General features: G+C 49.5%; 1 protein-coding gene across 4 annotated transcripts in view; it reads left to right on the forward strand.

The window, feature by feature from the left end:
- Positions 1–24,507, forward strand: part of TLK1 (tousled like kinase 1) — a 313,707-nt gene that overhangs the window by 254,719 nt on the left and 34,481 nt on the right. For all 4 annotated transcript variants that reach the window (XM_044303362.1, XM_044303366.1, XM_044303363.1 and 1 more), the window contains 3 exons: positions 5,872–5,943; positions 7,761–7,836; positions 17,444–17,490. In XM_044303362.1, the coding sequence (XP_044159297.1) occupies positions 5,872–5,943; positions 7,761–7,836; positions 17,444–17,490 (195 nt within the window). The remainder of the gene's footprint in view (positions 1–5,871; positions 5,944–7,760; positions 7,837–17,443; positions 17,491–24,507) is intronic.

Consider the following 24,507-nt stretch of genomic DNA (forward strand, 5'->3'; position numbering starts at 1 on the left):
CATGAAATGCTCCGATGCTCATATCAGAGGGGCCGGAGGGGTGAAAATGGGGGTATGTTGGAGTTCAATGTAAAATAAAAATTCACACTTCTTCCATTGATGGGCTGCGGGATGGGCTGTACTTTTTCTGTGTTCCATTTTGGAGTAGATGCGACTTTTTGATTGTTTTATTTAGCTTTTAAGGGGGACAGTCCAGAAAATAATTCTAGCTTTGAGAATTACGATGTATGTGTTTGATGTATGCTCCAAGAACCTCTCCCAGCGTATATGTCAAACATAGGGCTTTTACATTGTGTGCACGGAGCCGTATACCGGCGCTGGTCTTCTCTAGGTATCCAGCATCCTTAGCCGGACGGTCATTGCTGTTGCTTCTATGTCTTTAGACTAAGAGAGGCCCTAATTGATTTATATCTGAAATTAAAGATGTGCCAAGCCAGTAGCACCAAACAAGGAGAGTAACTTTCAGAGGCTCCCCTTAATCACTCAACCAGACGATAAAAGCCTGTAACTAAAACAGCTGCCAACTGTGTGGAAAGTGCAAGCCCTCCATTCAGTGCAGATTTTCACATCCAAGTCCTGCCAACAGTACAAAAATAAGAGCAGGGGTATGCGGAGGTAGCAGTCACACCCACCTTTCCATTTCTCAGATCCGTCATGGGCTCTCACAAGCGGTCCAAAACTTTTGCCCTAGTACAGACATGCTCAACCTTCGGCCCTCCAGCTGTTGTAAGACTACAACTCCCACAATGCCCTGCTGTAGGATGATAGCTGTAGGAGTTGTAGTTTTGCAACAGCTGGAGGGCCGCAGGTTGAGCATGCCTGCACTAGTACATTCTGAATGGAAAAGGATCCGCTCAGAAGGCATCAGTTCTGTCTCCGTTCAGTCACCATTCCGCTCTGGAGGCCGACGCCAAAACGCTGCCTACAGCGATGTGGTGCGGAGCAAGACATGTAAGTCAATGGGGACGGATCCGTTTTCTATGACACAATAGAAAACGGATCTGTCCCCCATTGACTTTCAGTGGTGTTCATGATGGATCCGTCATGGCTTTAGAAGACATTAATACGACAGGATCCATTCATGACGGATGCATGCGGTTGTATTATGTTAACGGAAGCATTTTTGCAGATCCATGACGGATCCACAAAAAACGCTAATGTGAAAGTAGCCTAAGAAGGTCCGAAGGCCCATGTAGCACATAAGAGGCCAGTGTCATTGACACGTGTGGCCCAGGAGCTGAGCAAGCAGCCAGCCACGAGTGGCTGCTCGCATGCTTGCTTCCTATGTTGAGGAACTGGTTGACGTGGGACCCCTTACTATGATGATAGTTAGGGTCCCAGTCAGAGGTCGCAATAATGCCTGTGCAAGCGTCACAGACTCCTGTTCAGGCTGCTTTACTCTCTGAAAAAAGTTTAAGTACCAATACGCCTTAGACATTTCCCTTACATTCAGCAGCACAGGGAACGGCACAGGTAGCGCACCGCAACCAATAGCAAAGCTCCAAACAGGAAGGCGCCGAAGCCATACAGCATCCTGCAGCAGGGGAAGTCGGCGGGAGCTGCAAGGAGGAGGGGCCGGCTCCCGAGTCCCGATGTATGAGGAGAGCAGGGGCAGCACTGTGCCGGCAAACATGGCGTGGAGCTGAAGAGGAATGGAGTGCTGGACAACTGCAGGGCAGCCCGGACACACTGCGCCTCGCACCACACACATAACTGATGTATGTAGTGCAGGGTGTGTGATGTATGTGCTGCAGTGTTTAGTAAATGCACAGCTGGCTATTATAGCCAAGTGATAAAGTACAGGCAAGATCCGCCATATTGGACTCACTTCGCCATAATTGCTTCATGTTATTTAGACCAATAATGGTTCCCTGCATACCCACGTCTTAGGCCCTGTTCACACCACCACTATTTATTTCTGTTGTTCTGCTCCGTTAGATGAGGAGAACAATGAAAATAATGGAAGTGTTGGATTTTTGTCATATGTTTAACGTATACAAAAAAAATACTGTATGTTAATGGATGCCTCAGACAGATGTCATACTGTGGTATCAATCACCATAGAGTTCCATTTTACATCTGAAGTTTGTCAATTTATAATATGTATTTTTAACGTGGATTTCACCTCTTTAGGGTCCATTCACACGTCCGTTGTTTCTTGCGGAACAGATCCAGACCAGTTGCGTACCCATTAATTTTCAATGGGTCCTGAAAAAAATCGGACAGCACAACGTGTGCTGTCCGTTTCTGTTGTTCCGTTCCGCAAATCTAAAACTTGTCCTATTATTATCCGCAAAATCGGATCCTGGTACAATACGAAGTCAATGGATCCGCAAAAAACGGATGACATACGGAAACATTTTCAGGAACAACGGATCCGCAAAAAAACTGACCGAAATTCAGGATATAGAAAAATACTGACGTATGAATGGACCCTTAGAGGTAGTAAGGGGTGAAAAATCCCATTTACACCACAGTATCCGTTTTTCAGATCAGCAGATCCCACTTTTTGTTAGAAATTCCTATTCTTGTCCTCAAAACGGACAAGAATAGGACATGTTCGTTTTTTTTTAGTTTTTGTTTTTCGCAGGGCCACGGAACTGACATACAGATGCAGTCCGCACACAGTTTTGCGGCTCTATTGAAAGGAATGGGTCCACATCTGATACGCAAAAAATGCGGAGCGGGTGCAAACCAAAATTACGGTAGTGTGGATGTCCCCTTAGACATGCAGATTCTGGTCGGAAACAAACTGCCTGGACCTTGACCCATATCTGTAGAACACATTTATGATCTTGTGCTTTATATACCTTTCCAACCCGAACATAAGCGACTGGAGTTTCTTAAAGCTGCTTTGTCACCATTTTCGTATTTAATGCTGACAACCTTGGGGTCCTTCCCTGTCCCCCTGAATATAAAAAAATAAATAGCACACCTGTCTGGGGTCTTACCACTGCAGTGGCGGCTTCTGGTTCCCACAGGACCAGGTACCGTGACTGCTGCAGCCAATTCACAGGCCTCCGCTATCACAGCGGCTTGAACGGTACATCAACACTGTGACGTAGAATGGAAGCCACAGTGACTGCTGAGGCCTGTAATTGGCTGCAGTGGACACTTACTGGTCCTGCAGGGGCCAGGAACGGAGCAGCGGTGGGACCGCTTTAACCCCTTTTATGCAGATAAACAGTAAACTGAAAATTTTCAACAGAGTTGCCAACTCTCCGTACATTTAGGGTGCTTTCACACGATGTATGTATTTTGTGGCCTGCAGAACGCAGATCCGCTAAAATACAGATGACGTCTGTGTTGCATCTGTTTTGCAGACCCATTGTAGCAATGCCTATTCGTGTCCATAAAACGGACTACGGAACGGACATACAGTTGCGGACAGCATACAGTGTGCTGCCCGCATCTTTTGTGCCCACGTTGAAATGAATGGCTCTGCATCCAATCCGCAAAAATAGTCATGTACAGTCTGTAGAAAAAAATAAAATAATGGGCAGTTTCCATTAAAAAAAATACATATAGATCCGTAATTTTTATTTATTTATTTCTGGTTGATATTATTATTATTATTTTTTTTTTTACTTGTGTTTAAATTATAAAATTAAAGAGATGAGAGGGCGCAGGTGATGGCGAGAAGTGCGTGCTGGGTTTATTGTAGTCCTGGATATTGCAGGCGGGTCGTAGAGCTGTGTTCCTCAGGTCACCCATAATAAATCACAGTATAAAAGAAGGCCCCAACTGGTCATCTCCATTCCTCTCTCCGGTCGGGGGAGAGCGCCGTCTCCAGATCCTTTGTTACACTTTCATGGTAATTTATATCATGCGGCAGGGAAAGTCACAAGCGTTTCACTCCAGTGTTTTACTCTGAGCACAAGTTTCTTGAATCTCTTTAGGCCGTGATTAACCCTTTCTCCTTGTGCTTCTTTCACCCCTGCCTGATTAATCCGTCAGCGCGCTCTAATTAATTTGGGATGTAGACAGTGCGAGATACATGGAGAGCAGAGGCATGCAAAACCACAAGATGGTTGAACTGGAACAGTCTGCTGCCTCATTAGTGACGGGTGTCCCTGGAAGACGTGTCGCTTCCGTCTTTGTGAGTGGTAAACAGTGGATGTTGCCAGGGTTTAGGTGTCACTGGGGGATTCATGTTGTAATGAACACAAAACAAGTAATTGTGGAGCGCTGATCCCTATGAATGCGGCCTGGAAGAGGCGCCCATTAGCAGTCTGGGAGTTTTTGTGGTTTCCTTGGGAAAGAGCAAACCGCACTACTTCTTAAAGGGGAACAGCATCCTTAGCTGTCGGCTTTTTTTCCTTGAACTCTTAGGTGTTTAGAGATAATTGGCGCATTTCGTGCTCTGCTTGGTTATAGTGTTTGTCTGCTTTTTGATGTGTGGGTGTGTTGTTGCTTAGATCTCCACCTGTATTCTCTGGAGAATCCCAGCAGCAAGTGTGTAGTTTCCCAACAGTGCCACCCCAGGTCAAAGGAAGTATTACACAGTTTCTCATTAAAAACCAGAGCTGCCAGGCAGGATTTTTTATTTATTTCTTGTGGAAAAACAAAACACCAGTTGTTTTTTTTTTTTTTCTAAGCTTTTTTGTTTTTAAGGGTGTTGTTTTTAAGTCAGACTTTTTTTTATTTTAGAGCAGTCTATGGGAAATAGCTGGAGATAATAACACCACACTCGCAGCATTCTGCTATAAAAAAATAAATACATTGACCCCAAAAAAAACCCACACCTTTTTAGGCTTTAAAAACAACCACTGCCATAAAAAGCCAGATTTTTCTGCATTTTTCGGGGACTACCCTTTGGAAAGGTCATTAATATCTGATGGCTGGGAGTCGGGCACCCTCACCGATCTTCTGTTTTGTAGGGGCTGATCGCTGAGGCCTTCTCACAGCTCACCAAGCACAGCGCCATACATTATATGTGGCTGTGCTTGGTATCGCAGCTCGGCTCCATTCATTGTAATGGCACTGAGCCTCAACTTTGTCATGTGACCGATTTAAACTTGACGTCACTGGCCTAGGAAGAGGCTGCAGCGCTCACCGGAGCACCGCGTCCTCTTCAAACAGCTGATCGGCCACGGTGCTGGCCGCTGGACCGCCACTGCCCAGATGTTGATGACCTCTACTTGGTCCCTGTAATATTTCCCATTAGATTTCTATGCAACATCCAGAGCTACTGTTTTGTTTTGTTTTTTGGCCTAAAAATGCTGCAAAATATGGCAGCCACCAAAAACTGCAAACCCCCTCAAAAGCACCAGAAAAAAAAACTATTTTTGACACGAGCCAAATACACATTTCATCCGCTCCATGGACTGAAGTTTTTGTCCATAAAATATAGGGGACAAGAGTTACGGTAGTCCTCAGAGCAAAGGGACTAGAGATGACGAAAAGCAGAAGTTTCTACAACTGATGATCGGCTCTGTACATGTGAATGGAGATGTTTCTGCAGCGTGTGTGTGGATCCCATCAGATGAATGGGACTGTCCCAGAAATTTCTGCAGCAAATCCGACGCGGGACTCTGTCAAAAAGGCAAAATAATCTCAGCCAAATTTTTGGCGGACACCTTCTGATTAACTACGTTAATGGCTGCCTGTTGAATTTTTGGAGTTGAAAATCCATGATTTGCATTTATTCTTTAGTATTTACCAGTGAATTCCGAGTAGCGGATGTAGGAGCATTGCATAGCGACTAGGAAGAAGGTGCGCGGTGCTACCACAATCATAGAATACCTGTTTTATACTTTTAGTTATTATGAGGATTTATGCTTTTTTCTGTCGTTATGCAGTTTTTTCTTTTTGGCTGTTGTGTACCTTGCTCACCTTGTTGATTTTGTCCTACCTGTGTATGCTCAACAGGCCTCGACAAACAATGAAAGCTCCAACCACAGCTTTGGGAGCCTGGGTTCTTTAAGCGACAAAGAGTCAGAGGTATGTTTACCGTGTGTGGGGGGGTTCTCCCTTCTATACTGTTATACTTAGCTTTTGTTCATCTTCCTTGTTCCTGGCATTTGGAGAATGTTAGTAAGTGCTCAGAACGCAAATTTGGCATTTCTAATTTTTTATTCTGAATATTTATAGATTCTAATCACGTCTGTGATGGCTGCCATTCACGCATCAGATTTCAGAACGAGTGGGCGTTTTAAAGAGCCAGCCCTTTCTAATCCTAGGACACCCGTATAAAGGCACATGGCGTTTATTGCTGTGCACCTGTCCGTATTCCACTGTCCATAGTGAAAACATAGTTTTTAGGGTGTGGCCCCACAAATAAGGATATTGCTTTGTAGGATATGGAAAAATGTCAAGTTCCTCTAGACAAAACAAATTGACTTAAGAAAAATGATATGTATGTGTAATTGTGAGTCTTTATTATTACACGCTTTAAAGGGGTTCTGCAGTTTTTTATTTAACGGATGATCTATCCATCTGATTGGCGGGGGTCTGACACCCGGGACACCCGCCGATCAGCTGTTTGAGAAGGCAGCAGCGCTCCAGGAATCGCTGTGGCCTTCTCACTGTTTACCGCAGGCCCAGTGATGTCAAGACTAGTATCACTGGCCTGGGCGGGGCTAAGCTCTGTTCACTTGAATGTAGCTTAGCCACGCCCAGGCCATTGATACTAGTCGTGATGTCACTGGGCCTGCAGTAAACAGTAAGAAGGCCGCATCGCCGCTGCCTTCTCAAACGGCTGATTGGCAGGGGTCCAGAGGATAGATCATCAGTTAAACAGCAGAACAAACTGCAGAACCTCTTTAAGTAACCTGCATGGGTTAAAGGGGTTATCCAACCCCTATAATGACCCCAGCCCCTCATATAGATTATACTTGCTTCTTTAGCATCAAGTGGTTGTGCAGGTATCAGGAGTGATGTGGGTGCCGGGGAGCGGGGTAAGTATAATCTATATGATGGGCCCAGGCATCGGGGGGTCATTATAGGGGTTGGATAACCCCTTTTAAAGGACTTTCCCACCATAACGACTTTATCACCAATCCATACGATAGGTAACATGCATCTGATCAGACTGCTGGGATCCCCACTGATTATGCGAACAGGGGGCCCCTGTGTCCCCCCAAGTGAGAGCAACAAAGGTCACGTTGCAGGGACTGCTGTCAGTAGCCAAGCGTTATATTTAGCTTCTCTTTTGGCAGTCCCATAAAGAATAAATCCACTCGGGGGATTGAGGGACAACCATTTGCATAATTGGTGGTGGTCTCACCAGTTGGACACAGATCATATACTTGTCACCTATTCTGTGCAATGGAAATACCATTCCAAATTTTTAACTAGTAGTCCCCAGTATAGGCCTGCATACCTTAAAAAAAAAATAGTTTTAAAAACTCCTGTGCCACATACAAATAAGGTTACGTTTTGATTTTGCTCATGAGGATGCATCCGTTCCGTTAGGATGCGGTTGTGTGAAATCAATACGGATCTGTCACTAAATACATTGAAAGTCAATGGGTGGCAGATCCGTATTTTTTTAGGCTCTTAAAAAAACGATCCATCACCATTGACTTACATTGTTGCCAATGACAGATCCGGTTTGTACCGTTTTGATGACCTGACTGGACACACAACCGCAGCTTGTGTTGACTTGTTCAGGTGTCATAGGACAGCTGATCTAGAGCAGCCTATCCTGGTGACATTTTCTGCATTGCCAGAAGTTAGCGAGCATATATTAAGTTTCCAGTTTAGTTGAATTAATTGTAAAAAAAAATGGATTCTTTTCATTTGATTATGTGTTTCAGACTCCAGAGAAGAAACAGCCAGACTCTTCAAGGGGGAGGAAGCGGAAAGCCGAGACTCAGAATGAAAGCAGTCAAGGTACTGCAAATATTTAAGTTCGGTATTGTAATGGATATTATTATATAGCACAATATATTTCATGCGTGCTTCCCTTAAAGTGACCAATAGGGATGAGCGACTAGACTTCCGATGAAACATCCAAAGTCGATTTGCATACGGAGCAGGAGCCCTGTACAGTAGTAGAATGTATTGGCTCTGATGAGCCTAAGTTATTGCTTCGCGAAGTCTCGCGCGACTTCGGATAATAACTTAAAGGGTTTCTACCACTTCGGTTTCACATATTTAGCTGTCAGACACTAGCGATCCGCTAGTGTCTGCTCTGCCCAACCATCCTAATATAATTGCTTTTGGGGCAGCCGTTTTGCTAAAAAAAGAACTTTTATTAATATGCTAATGAGCCTCTAGGTGCTATGGGGGCGTCATTAGCACCTAGAGGCTCCGTCTACCTTCAGAAACTGCCGCCGCCCAGCGCGTCCCTCCAGCCCGCCCATCTCCTCCTGAATGCGATCCTCCTTGTGAGCGTATGTATTCTGCGCATGCGCAGTGAATGTCTGACAGCTTCCCTGCTCAGACATCTCCACTGCGCCTGTTCCTCGGAGCACTATGGCGTCATCGCGCAGGCGCAGTGGAGATGTCTGAGCAAGGAAGCGGTCAGACATTCACTGCGCATGCGCAGAATACATACGCTCACAAGGAGGATCGCATTCAGGAGGAGATGGGCGGGCTGGAGGGACGCGCTGGGCGGCGGCAGTTTCTGAAGGTAGACGGAGCCTCTAGGTGCTAATGACGCCCCCATAGCACCTAGAGGCTCATTAGCATATTAATAAAAGTTCTTTTTTTAGCAAAACGGCTGCCCCAAAAGCAATTATATTAGGATGGTTGGGCAGAGCAGACACTAGCGGATCGCTAGTGTCTGACAGCTAAATATGTGAAACCGAAGTGGTAGAAACCCTTTAATAAATTAATTTGTACTTTAAAAAAACATTTCCCGAACTTTGGTTCGGTTCCAAGGTACCACTTGGAACCGAACCAGAGTTCTGGAAATTGATTTTTATAGTACAAATTAATTTATGAAGTTATTACCCGAAGTCTCGTGAGACTTCGCAAAGCAATAACTTAGGCTCATCAGAGCCAATACATTCTAATACTGTACAGGGCTCCTGCTCCGTACAGTATTGAAGAAAATTTTTATGGAAATAGACTTTGAATGTTTCATCTGAAGTCGATTCGCTCCTCCCTAGTTACCATGATGGCATACTGCAAATATAGTGGGACAACCTCTTTCAGCATACATTTCCCAGGGGTTCGTCATCAACTTGTTTAGGTCCTCTACTGGGAAATGCGGTCAACACGTGGACCATGTTCACCGGGCTGACCACAGTTGTGTGAATCAGCCCTAAGTCAATAGGCTGCAAATGAGATGTGACTGTGAGCTCATGGAACAGCCTTTATTCTGCTAATTGGGTGGTAGACAAGCTAAGTGCCCCTCATCGCCCTGCTGTATGGTGTGATCACTCTATAGCAGTTTAACATGATTCCTTTTATCACTACTAGGCCTCATGCACACTTATTGCGGCCTGCAAACAGCGGGTCCTCATTATGCGGGCACTAGCCTTGTGCACCCCACATCACGGATGTGGACCCATTCGCTTTAATGGGTCCGCAATCCAGAAGGTGTGGTGCGGAACGGAGGCATGGAACGCCACGGAAGCATTATAGAGTGCTTTCGTGGGGTTTCTGAATGGGTCTGGATGCATCGCGGCAGCCGTACGGATAGTGCCCACGCATTGGGGACCGGAATTTGCGGTGCAACGGCCGTGAGCATGGGGCCTTATGCAGAATGCCTCTAAATCTACATATAGTTATGTAACTGAATTGGGGTGCCCACCCATGGTGAAGGTAATTCTCCACCTTCAGATAAGGCCTGAAATGCTTTGAGTTCACGTTCAAATTGATTCATTAAATTGGCACGGTAATACAGAGATGATGGATTGAATGTAGGTTTTGAGCATCTGGTTTGGACGCCATTTAAAGGCATTAAAAATAGATGTCGATCCAATTTATTTTACAAACGCTCTTCAGGTCTGTGCTCATTATTTAATTCCGCTGCCTGCAGCATTTCTGCTCCTGTCTGATCACGGTGACATGATGTAGGTGATAGTCTGTCTAATCATCCAGTAGCTGCTGGCATCTTTGTCTTGCCTCCATTGACCAGTACTGAGAGTCTTTTGTATTATAACTTAGTGGCAGGTTTTATTCCCATGTGTTCCTCAAGCAACGCACTGACACTGCGGCAGGTATTGAAGAAACTGCGGTATGTAATACCAGTATAAGAACTTGCCTTAAGGTGACCATATACCTTAGATCAGGCATCCTCAAACTGCGGCCCTCCAGCTGTTGTAAAACTACAACTCCCACAATACCCTGCTGTAGGCTGACACCTGTAGGCGGTTCGGGCATGCTACTTTTGCAACAGCTGGAGGGTCGCAGTTCGAGGATGCCTGCCTTAGATAGCTGACAACCAAACGCTCACTTGGCCAGCAGCTGCTGCTCCCAATTCACCCCCATTCCCCCAATACACATGCACACAAACACACCTCAGCCAAGTGTGCCGGTTCCCTAAATTGGGAGAGGAAAATAATCTGCATGCCCAAAGACCTTTTAGGGTCCATTCACACGCCGGCAAGTGTTTTGCAGTCTGCAGAACACGGACAGTGCAGAGGCACTCTTCCAGAACACGCATGCTGATAGTAGCCATAGCAGTCTATCGACCTGACGTCTGGAAAGCGATTTGCGCTCAGTGCACGTTCCTTAGGATTTCATCAGCTTATATGTGAAACTTGACCCCTGGACGTGACGTGGACATAGTTTTCTCATTCATTTCAATTGAAATGTCTTCATGAAACCTCTAAGCTCCCCCTAGTGGTAACTGCAGGTAGCCACAATTTTATCAAGCATGTGCACTGCCACTCTATTCATCTTTATGGGACTGTTGGAGAAGAATAGTTCTTGTGTATCTCCCTCGGTCTTAGGGCCTATTTAGACGGCCGTAGTGCTTTGCGGGTCCGCAAAACACGGATACCGGCCATGTTTGTTCTGCAATTCGCGGACCGCAACCACAATAGAAAATGCCTATTATAGGACATGTGCTATCTTTACCGCGGAACGGAACCACGGATGCGGACAGCACACAGTGTGCTGTTCGCATCTTTTGCGGCCCCATTGAAATGAATTGGTCCGCACCCGTTCTGCAAAATTGCGGAACAGATGCAGACTCATTCACAGGACCGTATCCGTTTTTGTTGAATGGTCAGCCCCATAATAGAAAAGCTTGTTCGTGTCCGCCATTGCAGACAAGAATAGGACATGTTCTATTTTTTTTTTTTTTGCGGTGCCACGGAATGGAAGTACAGACGAGGACAGCACACGTTTGTGTCCCCGTTGAAAGGAATAACAAAATTGCGTAACGGACGGTCTCAAACATACGGTCGTGTGAATGGGCTCTTAGAGTTTAATGGTAGCATCATTGCACATGCTTGACCGCTGCTCCATTCCCTGTTGTTGTGATTGGTGAAGGTCCCAGTAGTCGGACTGCTAAAAGTTGTACCCTGTCCAGTGGATAGGGGATAACCTTTTATAACCAGATTACCAACATTAAAGTCGTTGTCTGAGATAATTAAGGAGTTTAGTGTAAATTAAAAAATGATGCTATACTTGGCTCCTTCTCCAGCGCTGCTCTCTTCTCTGCCGGTCCTGTCCTCCGCGTGTTTATAGACTGAAGCATGGACGTGCAGCACATGAGCACTGAGGACAATGATTGGCAGCAGTGGTCGTGCTGTACATATGCATGTCACGGCTGCAGTCTGTAGACAAGCAGGGGGACTGGACAGGCAGCACAGAGGATCGTGCCGGAGAAAGAAGTACAGCATCATTTTTTATTTCTCGCCCTTCCTTGGGGGACACAGACCTTGGGTATAGCTCAGCTCCCTAGGAGGCGTGACACTAAGTAAAACTGTTAAGCCCCTCCTCCATCAGCTATACCCTCAGCCTGGAGATAGAGGCTACCAGTTTTAGCTTAGTGTCCAAGGAGGCAAGACACTCCCTGCTACTGCAGGGCTGTTTTCTCCTTGATATTTTATTTTTCTAATTTTGTTATTTTACTTTTTCCTAGGGATACCAGAGACGCATGGACCTCTCTGCTCTCCCGGGGTTGAGCTGCGCCAGTGCCAATTTATCTGCACTGCTGCCTCCCCCACAGAAGCAATAGGAGGATCTGGGCAGCAATGGCTCCCCTACATCCCGCCAGCTAGGGGGTCGCCCGCACGCCAAGCCCCTCTACCAGCTTCCTGCCACTGCGGTGCCAGTGGCTGAAGGGGCGACCCTGCTGGAAGGAACTGAGGGTGAAGACGTCGTTCGGTGAGATGGCTATTCCAGCCCATACCCCGTCCCTATTTGCAGAACCTACCCCTCTGGGTAAGGGGGGCACCCGTGGTCGCTTATTCTGAGCGCTCAAGCAGACCCTCCCCAGCTCCCCTCAGGTTATCCTCAGCAGGGGGGCCGCCTTCCTCCACGCCGTTCCCCCCACGCTGCTTTCTTCAGCCCGGTATTCTCTCTCCCTCTCTCCCTTCCCGCCGCTGCCCGCTCCGTTCCGATCGGGGGCGGGGCTTATGCCCGACATGGGCAGATCGCGGTGGAGCTTGTTTCTCGGTGAAACAGGGGACTTGGTGGCAGAGGGTCACCCACCTGGGCAAATCGCCGCACTCCAGGGGCCTGCGGGCCCTTTATTTTCTGGCATCTGGCTTCTTCTTAGCCCTGAGAGCATTTTCGGCAGCAGGGGGCGTGGCTTACGCGCGCGTCCTGTTGGGGGCGGAGCAAGCGCTGGAGGGGGCGGAGCTTGTTTTCCCCGCGATTCTGCTGAGATTTCCCGCGCTTCCTCACTCCTGACAGGAAGCTGAGACACGGTGGGGGACTCTAAACTCCTGTGTACATCGCTCGGCTTCTGTGGGCGCTATCTGCTGGCTCACTGCTGTTGCTGCTCTCTGCTGCTGCTGATCTGCTCCATCTCTACTCCTGACGTTCTTCTGAGGCACTGGTAGGACAGTTAACCCTCTCCTAACCCTCCTGGTCATAGCTGCTATAAGGGTGGGGGGCCGCCTTCTCCTGTTCAGGAACGTATGGCGGGCCCACATCTCAGACGCATGGGCGCTCGAGATTGTATCTTGCGGATACAAGATCGAATTTGCGTCCATTCCGCCAGACCGGTTCTTCCGATCCCGTCCTCCGCGGGATCCCGTACGAGCGGCCGCCTTCTTCGCGGCTATTCGCTCTCTAATGGACAAGGGTGTCGTCGCCCCCGTGCCTCCGACGGAAAGGTTCAGGGGGTTCTACTCGAACCTCTTTGTGGTTCCCAAGAAGGAAGGCTCAGTGCGACCGATCTTGGACCTAAAACGCCTGAACCGTTTTCTCCGACTACAGAGATTCCGGATGGAGTCTCTCAGGTCCGCAGTGGCCTCCCTGGAAAGAGGGGATTTCATGGTTTCGATCGACATTCAGGATGCATACCTCCACGTTCCGGTTGCTCCATGTCATCACCGCTTCCTGCGCTTCGCGGTGGGGGACGATCACTTCCAATTCGTCGCCCTTCCCTTTGGTCTGGCGACGGCTCCTCGGGTGTTCACCAAGGTCCTGGCCCCTGTCTTGGCCCTTCTACGTTCAAGAAGTGTTTTTCTTCTCCCATACTTGGACGACATCCTGGTCAAGGCACCCTCCTTCTCTCAGGCATCCGGCAGTGTGGACCTCACCCTGGAGACCCTGACGCGGTTCGGTTGGGTTATCAACCACCCCAAGTCTTCCCTTATCCCCTCCAGACGGCTGATCTTCCTGGGGATGCTCCTGGATACAGAGTTGGCGGAGGTCCGCCTCCCGTCGGACAAGCGTCTGGCCCTTCGCGGGTCGGTTCACAGTCTCCTCCGTCATCGCCGCCCTTCCCTCAGATCCAGCATGCGGTTGTTGGGAAAGATGGTTGCCTGTTTCGAAGCGGTGCCGTTCGCACAATTCCGATCCCGCACCTTTCAGAGGGCAATTCTGTCGGCCTGGGACAAATCACCGGGGAGTCTGGACAGGACCTTTCTTCTGCCTCCCCTGGCTCGGGCTTCCCTCAGCTGGTGGTTGCATATCCCTCTAAGGGGGAAGTCCTTCCTCCCACTGAACTGGCTGGTGATTACCACCGATGCCAGCTTACGGGGGTGGGGGGGGGGTTTTCCCTCCCCGGTCCGTCCAGGGCGTTTGGTCTCTATCGGAGTCCAGACTTCCAATCAATATTCTGGAACTGAGGGCGATTTTTCTGTCCCTCAGACACTGGACCCATCTACTGAAGGGCCACCCTGTTCGGATCCAATCGGACAATGCCATGGCTGTGGCATACATAAACCATCAGGGAGGCACTCGCAGCGATGCAAGAGGTGTCCCTCATTCTCCTCTGGGCGGAGACGCACGTGCCGGCCTTATCTGCGATTTACATCCCGGGGGTGGACAACTGGGCGGCGGATTTCCTCAGCCGGTCCACCATCGACCCGGGAGAATGGTCCCTGCACCCAGAGGTGTTCGAAGCCCTTTGTCTTCGCTGGGGTCGCCCCGACGTGGACCTCATGGCTTCCAAAGTCAACCACAAGGTCCCCCTATACCTGGCCAGGGCACGGGACCCGAAGGCATACGGCGCCGACGCGCTCGTCCTTCCGTGGCGCGAATTCTCCCTTCTGTACGTCTTTCCTCCTTTTCCCCTCCTGCCACGGGTTCTTCGGAGGATCGCGGCAGAGGGCGTTCCCGCGATTTTAATCGCCCCGGATTGGCCCCGCCGGTCTTGGTACGCCGACCTAATGTTGCTGTTGGCAGACGCACCGTGGCCACTGCCCTCCAGGGAAGACCTTCTCTCTCAGGGACCGATCTTCCACGAGCATTTAGGCTCGCTACGTTTGACGGCGTGGCTATTGAGACCGCCGTCTTAACGCGACGGGGTTTCTCCGCGGACGTAATCCGCACCATGATCCGTGCTCGTAAGCCTGTATCCTCTAGGATCTACTATCGGGTTTGGAGGTCCTATCTGGGGTTCTGTGAGTCCCGGAGCATCCCTCCTCTCCGATTCTCCCTTCCCACACTCCTGTCCTTCCTCCAGTCGGGTCTGGACCTGGGGCTGAGCCTCAGTTCTCTGAAGGGACAGATTTCGGCGCTGTCTATTCTTCTCCAGCGTCCCCTGGCCCCTCTAGGGCCCATTAAGACCTTCTTACAAGGGGTGGCTCACTCTGTTCCGCCGTACCGCCCTCCAGTTCCTTCCTGGGACCTGAATGTGGTGCTCTCGGCGCTCCAATCCGCCCCTTCGAGCCTTTACGGGAAGTCTCCCTTCGTCTTCTGTCCTGCAAGGTCATCTTTCTTGTGGCCATCACGTCTCTCCGACGGGTGTCGGAGTTAGCGGCTCTTTCTTGCTCCGACCCTTTCCTGGTCTTCCACCAGGATAAGGTTGTGCTTCGGCCTGTCCCGACCTTCCTGCCAAAGGTGGTTTCCGCCTTTCACATCAATGAGGACATCGTCCTTCCGTCGCTCTGTCCCTCTCCTTCCCACCCCAGAGAACGGGAACTGCACCGTCTGGATGTGGTCAGGGCGTTGAGGATTTACTTGGAGGTCACCGGATCCTTTCGGCGCACGGACTCCCTGTTTTTGGTTCCGGAGGGTTCGCGCAAGGGTTTGGCGGTCTCCAAGGTGGCTATTGCCCGTTTCATTAAACTGGCGGTGTCTGAGGCTTATCGAGCCAAGGGCAGAGCTCCGCCTTTCGGCATCACTGCTCATTCCACCAGAGCAGTCGGTGCTTCCTGGGCGCAGAGGCATCGGGCCTCGGCTGAACAGTTGTGCAAGGCAGCCACTTGGTCCTCTCTGCACACTTTCACAAAGTTCTATAGAGTGCATACGCATGCATCAGCGGATGCTGCTTTGGGCCGCCTGGTTTTGCAGGCAGCGGTTTCCTGATGCTCTGGTGGTGTTCCGCCTTGGGTTTGTGGTCCCTCCCTTCTTGGACTGCTCTTGAACGTCCCAAGGTCTGTGTCCCCCAAGGAAAATGGGCGAGAAAAGGAGATTTTTGTATAACTTACCAGTTAAATCTCTTTCTCGCTCTTCCTTGGGGGACACAGCACCCACCCTTCTGTGTTTGGTTACAGGGTTATGGTTTGGCGCCCCATTGGGTTGCTGGTTGGTTGTTCCTGTTATTGGTTGTTTTCCTTTCACTACTTGGACACGCAACTGGTAGCCTCTATCTCCAGGCTGAGGGTATAGCTGATGGAGGAGGGGCTTAACAGTTTTACTTAGTGTCACGCCTCCTAGGGAGCTGAGCTATACCCAAGGTCTGTGTCCCCCAAGGAAGAGCGAGAAAGAGATTTAACTGGTAAGTTATACAAAAATCTCCTTTTTACATCTTTTGGGGGCTTGTCCAAGATTTTTTATTATCTTGTGCAACCCTTTTAAGTACAATTGCTAACCAGCCTTATGAAGCCATATTGCCACTTGTTATTAAAGGGGTTGTCTCATCTCACCGTTACAAAGGCAAGATGGGACTAGCCCGACCACTAGGTAGCCGGGTAACAGCGGAGCGGGCCAGTGCTATGCTGTTTCAGTAGTTCCTATTGCAGTGCATTGGAGCAATGGGAACAATGTAGCATAGCAAGCTGTTTCCCTATCTCTAAAACGGTAACGACGAGATGAGAAAACTCCTTTAAGGACAAGGAGACTGTTAAAGGGGTTGTCCGAGTTCTAAAAAAAAAAAATATAGTACTGTAAATCTGATGGGCAGCAATATTGAACTAAGCTATGCAAGTTTTAGGCAAAAAAAAAAAATCTATATTTCTTCATTTCCCTGGTTCTCTTCTGGTCCTTTGTTTACCTGCAATAACAAAAATCTCTGCCCCTCCCCCTGCTCTGCCAGGGGAGTTAATACAAGTGCTGCCCTGAGTGACATGTCTGCCTGCTGGGAGACTCGGCAGCATGTTGTATTTGTAGGACTACAAGTTCCAGCTGTACAATGGCACTGCTGATGCACACAGGATCTTCCCCCTACCTGTTCTTGTGCAATGCCCTGCAGAACTCCTGTGCCCAACATTTGTCTCCTCACTGCCTGCAGCTACTCATTTACGCCTTCAGCCCTGAGTCTGTGCAGCTGAAGGGGTTAATGTTTTTCCTCAAGAATCCAGAGAGAGAGAGCAATAAGCAGCAGCCCACAGTGCAGCAGGGCGTGGCCAGCACATCTGCTCTCTCAGGCTTGTGCACCAAACATCAGAGCAGGGAGAGAAGCTGATATCGCAGGTCATGTGACCCTCAGTGAAATCTGAGAAAGCAGCAACTGGAGCTAAAGTAAGTGAATTGAAAAGTCCTTACCTAACTTGGACAACCCCTTTAAGTACATTTAACCTTTTCACAAATGCATTGAATAGGTAAGACAAATACTTGGACCAGCAGCTGCCTGTTATAATGTATGGACCCGTACCTTTAAGGATGAGCATATTTCTTACAAATTACTTTGCCTTTTGGTTTTGCTTCGGCTGTGTTTGAGATTTGCACTAATATTTTCTTGTTTTCTCTACTATAGGAAAGAACAGTGGTAACCGAAGTCACAAGATTAGTGACTATTTTGATGTAAGTTAAACCATATATATGGGAAATGTGGTGTTTTAAGTTTTTTTTTTTTTTGGGGGAGTCTACAGATGTTCATCACCTATCCTCAGGATCAGTTATCAATATCAGATCTAAGGGGTTCGGCACCTGGCATCCCTGCTGATTAGCTGTCCCTGCAGCTTCAGGCACTGGAACTAACACTTGGACAAATCTCTCTAGAAAATGTCACTTTTTTTATTGTAGCATTTTAATTTATATCTGACGTAAATATAGCTGGAGCACATTCAGGGGGCACAAGTGCATTTTTAACCCCTAAGTGAGATAAGTAATGTTAGTACTTTCTTCGGCAGCAGATATACTAAACTTGGATTAGCATGGCCTTAAAGGGAGTGTCTCACCAGTTCTAGGCTACATTCACACGACCGTATGTGTTTTATGGGCCGCAAATTACAGATCTGCAAAAAAACAAAAACAGATGACAATAACATGATAACAACATTATTCTGTGGGTTACTACGATTATGATGTTGCAAAATTTTTATTTTTTTCTCTCCTGTATTGGAGGCTTCAAAGGAAAAGACCGACACTTCGCTGATGTAGATCACAATGTAGATTTATTCAGTCACATATTCAAATGGCATAGTGACGCGTTTCAGCACAGGTGTGCTTTCATCAGACTGCAATAAAACATCTTACACTCCAGCTATTTATACATAAATGAAACACAAAGGAACTGACATCATCAAAGGAGCTCCGCCTCCCTCATTAAATAAAAATTTGCATATCAAAAATTTGCATTGAAAAATTCGCATAGAAAATTCGCCAAAAACATATCCACTCTATACTGGCAAAGATTTTCAGTCACATAATCCATTCTTGCAGTGATTAATCACGCTGAAGAAAAAAAGAAATATATTTATCGGATTGCGTAAGGCCGAATGCCTTATAGGAAGCAGGACACATTGTACTCACGATTGAGGCCCCTGGGCTCCATTGTCTGAAGACGATGGAATTTTTTCTGGAACTTTTGAAAACAGTTCTTGAGCAAAATTATTTTTTGTTTCAAGATTCCTTTTACCAGCAGTGCCGTGGGACCGCGATGGGATCGAACGTCGCGCCGCCATACGCAAATACATATATGGCTTCTTTCGAGTGTCAATTTGTTTACTCTAGCCCTCTATATCAACATTGCATATTTTGGCGTCGATTTATCGACAATATTTTTTGCGTATGGCGGGGCGACGTCCGATCCCTCATGGAATTTACCACGTATTTAAATTCCATCTGGGATGAACTTAAATTCACTGTACACCATAGTTCTGATAAAATTTCCTTTTTGGATACCTGGGTGACTAGGGACAAAGAAGGTAAAATACAGACGGATTTATTCGTGAAACCAACGGATAGGAACAGTTTGCTGTCCTTTTCAAGTAGTCACCCAGCAACCATCAAGGAGTCTATCCCATATTCCCAATACCAGAGGGTTAGACGGATCGTTAGTGATAGGGATATGTGTCAAACAAGATTAGACGATATGACCAAAAAATTTAGAGAGCGAGGCTGCCCCCCTGATCTATTGAAAATACAGCGTAATAAAGCTGAGATTACACCACCAGATAGAACCAAGAAAGAAACAAGGATCCCCTTAGTGATTAAATACCATCCCTGGTCCCAGCGCCTTAGGACTATTGTTAATCAACATTGGCACATATTATCCAAGTCCTATCCACGGATAGGAGAGTTCCAGAGGCCACCCATGATATGCTATAAACGGGCAGAAAATATTAGGGATAAAATAGTCCGGGCGGATGTGGGAAGTAATAAAATAGAAAGAGGACAGAGTACTTTATCTACACCTAGACGGGGCACTTTTCCTTGTTTAAATTGTGTCAATTGTTCCAGCGTTATAAAGGGTCCATGTTTTTCCCACCCTCACTCAGGTGAAAATATTCCAATAAGGGGCACGTTCACTTGTGATAGTAGATTTGTGGTTTACATTCTTAAATGTCCATGTGGATTACTATATGTGGGGGAAACCTCGATGAGAATGAAGGACAGACTAAGTAAACACAAATCTACTATCCGCAAACAGAATTTATTACTCCCAATAACGCTTCATTTTCATGATAAAAAACACAACATCTCGCAGTTGAGGTATCAGATTATTGAAGGTCTATCATTACCCCGTCGAGGGGGTGACAGAAATAAATTGTTATTGAAAAGAGAGGCTTACTGGATCCATCGTCTTCAGACAATGGGGCCCAGGGGCCTCAATCGTGAGTACAATGTGTCCTGCTTCCTATAAGGCATTCGGCCTTACGCAATCCGATTAAATATATTTCTTTTTTTCTTCAGAGTGATTAATCACTGCAAGAATGGATTATGTGACTGAAAATCTTCGCCAGTATAGAGTGGATATGTTTTTTGCGAATTTTCTATTGCGAATTTTCAATGCAAATTTTTGATATGCAAATTTTTATTTAATGAGGGAGGCGGAGCTCCTTTGATGTCAGTTCCTTTGTGTTTCATTTATGTATAAATAGCTGGAGTGTAAGATGTTTTATTGCAGTCTGATGAAAGCACACCTGTGCTGAAACGCGTCACTATGCCATTTGAATATGTGACTGAATAAATCTACATTGTGATTAGGGCTGCAGTAAACGAATATTTTTGTAATCGAGTATTCTATCGATTATATTTCTCGATTCATCGAGTAATCTAATAAGAAAAAGCTACTTAAAGTAACGTACGTAATTAGGTATGTATAAAGTTATTGGTTTAGAGAGGGGTTAATGAAGGCACCTCCAAGGTGCTTCCATTAACCCCTCCAAACCAATAACTTTATACATGCCCATTGGGTTTGGAGGGGTTAATGGAAGCACCTTGGCATTAGGCATGTATAAAGTTATTGGTTTGAAGAGGTTAATGGAAGCACCTTGGAGGTGCCTTCATTAACCCCTCTCTAAACCAATAACTTTATACAAACCAAGGTGGTGCCTGCAGCCTCCATTAACCACTCTCTCTCCATCTGCCTGCCCCCAGCCTCTGATCTGCTTCCCCCCCCAGCCTCTGATCTGCCTCCCCCCCAGCCTCTGATCTGCCTCCCCCCCCAGCCTCTGATCTGCCTCCCCCCCAGCCTCTGATCTGCCTCCCCCCCCAGCCTCTGATCTGCCTCCCCCCCCAGCCTCTGATCTGCCTCCCCCCCCAGCCTCTGATCTGCCTCCCCCCCCCAGCCTCTGATCTGCCTCCCCCCCCCCCCAGCCTCTGATCTGCCTCCCCCCCCCCCCAGCCTCTGATCTGCCTCCCCCCCCACCTCTGATCTGCCTCCCCCCCCCCAGCCTCTGATCTGCCTCCCCCCCCCCCAGCCTCTGATCTGCCTCCCCCCCCCAGCCTCTGATCTGCCTCCCCCCCCCAGCCTCTGATCTGCCTCCCCCCCCCCCAGCCTCTGATCTGCCTCCCCCCCCCCCCTCCAGCCTCTGATCTGCCTCCCCCCCCCCCCTCCAGCCTCTGATCTGCCTCCCCCCCCCCCCCTCCAGCCTCTGATCTGCCTCCCCCCCCCCCCCCTCCAGCCTCTGATCTGCCTCCCCCCCCAGCCTCTGATCTGCCTCCCCCCCCAGCCTCTGATCTGCCTCCCCCCCCCAGCCTCTGATCTGCCTCCCCCCCCCCAGCCTCTGATCTGCCTCCCCCCCCCAGCCTCTGATCTGCCTCCCCCCCCCCCAGCCTCTGATCTGCCTCCCCCCCCCCCAGCCTCTGATCTGCCTCCCCCCCCCAGCCTCTGATCTGCCTCCCCCCCCAGCCTGATCTGCCTCCCCCCCCCAGCCTCTGATCTGCCTCCCCCCCCCCCCAGCCTCTGATCTGCCTCCCCCCCCCTCCAGCCTCTGATCTGCCTCCCCCCCCTCCAGCCTCTGATCTGCCTCCCCCCCCCTCCAGCCTCTGATCTGCCTCCCCCCCCCTCCAGCCTCTGATCTGCCTCCCCCCCCCCTCCAGCCTCTGATCTGCCTCCCCCCCCCCCTCCAGCCTCTGATCTGCCTCCCCCCCCCTCCAGCCTCTGATCTGCCTCCCCCCCCCCCCCTCCAGCCTCTGATCTGCCTCCCCCCCCCTCCAGCCTCTGATCTGCCTCCCCCCCCCCCCCCTCCAGCCTCTGATCTGCCTCCCCCCCCCCTCCAGCCTCTGATCTGCCTCCCCCCCCCCCCCCCCCCCCTCCAGCCTCTGATCTGCCTCCCCCCCCCTCCAGCCTCTGATCTCCTCCCCCCCCCTCCAGCCTCTGATCTGCCTCCCCCCCCCCCCCCCTCCAGCCTCTGATCTGCCTCCCCCCCCCCCCCCTCCAGCCTCTGATCTGCCTCCCCCCCCCCCCCCTCCAGCCTCTGATCTGCCTCCCCCCCCCTCCAGCCTCTGATCTGCCTCCCCCCCCCCCCCCCCCTCCAGCCTCTGATCTGCCTCCCCCCCCCCCTCCAGCCTCTGATCTGCCTCCCCCCCCCCCCCCCCCTCCAGCCTCTGATCTGCCTCCCCCCCCCCCTCCAGCCTCTGATCTGCCTCCCCCCCCCCCCCCCCTCCAGCCTCTGATCTGCCTCCCCCCCCCCTCCAGCCTCTGATCTGCCTCCCCCCCCCCCCCCCCCCCCCTCCAGCCTCTGATCTGCCTCCCCCCTCGGGTAACGCAACCCTCCCTCCCCAGTATTAATCATCGGTGGCCACAGGGTCCCCCCTCCCCCTCCCCCCCCCCCCCCCCCCTCCAGCCTCTGATCTGCCTCCCCCCCCCCCCTCCAGCCTCTGATCTGCCTCCCCCCCCCCCCCCCCCCCCCTCCAGTCTCTGATCTGCCTCCCCCCTCGGGTAACGCAACCCCTCCCTCCCCAGTATTAATCATCGGTGGCCACAGGGTCCCCCTCCTCCCCCCCCCCCCCTCATTGGTGGCAGTGGCAGTTCCGATCGGAGCCCCAGCAGTGTAATGCTGGGGCTCCGATCGGTTACCATGGCAGCCAGGAGTCACGCTACTGAAGTCCTGGCTGTCATGGTATGTTAGTGAGCAGAGAGCAGCGCATTATACTCACGTGCGCTGTGGCCGCCGGTCGCTCCTTCTCATAGGTCTGTGCGGCGCATTGCTAATGCTGTAAGCATTAGCAATCCGCCGCACAGACAGAAGAAGGAGCGACCGGCGGCCACAGCGCACGTGAGTATAATGCGCTGCTCTCTGCTCACTAACATACCATGACAGCCAGGACTTCAGTAGCGTCCTGGCTGCCATGGTAACCGATCGGAGCCCCAGCATTACACTGCTGGGGCTCCGATCGGAACTGCAAACTGCCACCAATGATATATGTGGGGGGGAGGGGGACCCTGTGGGATATGGCCGGCACATTCATTGGTAGTGCAGTGGCCACAGTCCCTCCCCTCCTCCTCCTACGTCCTAGACTGGTCTTCAGCGGCAGCCGCGCACAGTGGGGAGGGAGAGACTCCCTCCTCCTCCTCCCTCCCTCCTCCTCCTCCTCCTCCTCCGCTGTGCCGGCAGCTCAGTCCTGCCTCTCTGGCCTCCGGAGGACACGGAAGCGGTGAGTGAGATGCTTAATTTCACTCCCGCTCCGTGATCACGTGATTTAAACGATTCCTCGATGCAGGGAAACTGCATCGATGAATTTTTTGACTCGATTTAATCGAGTTATTCGAATAATCGTTTCAGCCCTAATTGTGATCTACATCAGCGAAGTGCCTGTCTTTTCCTTTGAAACGTTTGTTTGGACGCCATTCCACGGACACGTGCACCGCGAATTTAAAGAAGGTAGTGCCGCCCTGCTTCTTACTAGAATCTGTATTGGAGGCTGTCAGCCCTTCCACTGCCCTCCTCTTCCCGGCTCACTTAGATCACACCAGCTGAAGCGGGGAAGGCTGATTTAACTCTTCATATCTCAGGCTCTGTAGTAGCTAGAGATGTGATCCTGTTTGAAAGCTGACAATCTAAGTTTTAAAAGAAGACCAGAATCATGGCATTAGCTTCTCTACATCGGAAGATACCGCTGTAAGGCCTTGTCGACATTTCCGCTTTTCATTGATGTGTATTGTCTGCATTTTCTGACAATAGGACACATACACATTGATCTTAATGTGTTTGTTCACACATCGGTATTTTTTACTGACCTCGGGTAAGTGAAAAATCCATGGAGACATGCACTACTTTAGTCCATAATGCAAACCAAAAACGCCCTTTGAGGTCTATGGGTTCTTGAAAAATCACTGTCACAACACTGATGGCATCCGTGTTTGGTCAGTTGTGTTTATATTTTTATTTTACCACTGGTAGGAGATGCTCTGGAAATTAACATTTCAGCTGAGCAGTATTGAAGGGCAAAAAACAGACACATTGACCAAACATGAGTCCTTCACTGATAAAACCCGGACAAATTGGGTGGGGAGTAAAAGCAGCTAAAACTTGCTTTCACCTTCAGCTGCTTTCACTCCTGACCTGATTTCGAACAGCTTTATCTTCCAATGTAGAGGAAATACTGCTGTGATTCTGGTCTTGTACCCAGCTTCTATGCAGCCGACGATATGAGAAGTTAAAGCAGCCATACCCTTCCGCCCGAGCTCGGCATGGGTTGAACTGTTAAGTGCTTTATTGTAAAGGCTGAGCACAGCTTGGTCAAGACTGTTAGGTGGTTTGGTGGGGAAGGGGGGGGGGGGTATGACACCTGGCACCCGTTGATTTACCGGTTTCAAGCAGCCATGGTCCTGGGAACAGACCTCTCCTTACACTGTGTAGTGGCTGTGCCAGGGTACTGCAGCTCTGCTGCCATTCAGATCAGTGGCGCTGAGCTGCTGTACACAGATGCCGGTAATTACACAGTGTGCGGAGCCTTCTGCTTTTGCTTCATACATCGTATAGTTTCCAGTGGGCCTGAAATAGTTGATCAGTGGGGTTGTCGGGTGTCAGCCCCCTACCAATCTAATATTGATGGCCTACCCTGAGGATAGATTATCAATACCTGTAGCCTGGACAACCCCTTTAAGCCTCCTATTTATTTAGCAAATTACCTTGTTATTGGTACATG

Source organism: Bufo gargarizans, chromosome 8, assembly GCF_014858855.1.
Source record: "Bufo gargarizans isolate SCDJY-AF-19 chromosome 8, ASM1485885v1, whole genome shotgun sequence".
In the NCBI taxonomy this organism is placed as follows: domain Eukaryota; kingdom Metazoa; phylum Chordata; class Amphibia; order Anura; family Bufonidae; genus Bufo; species Bufo gargarizans.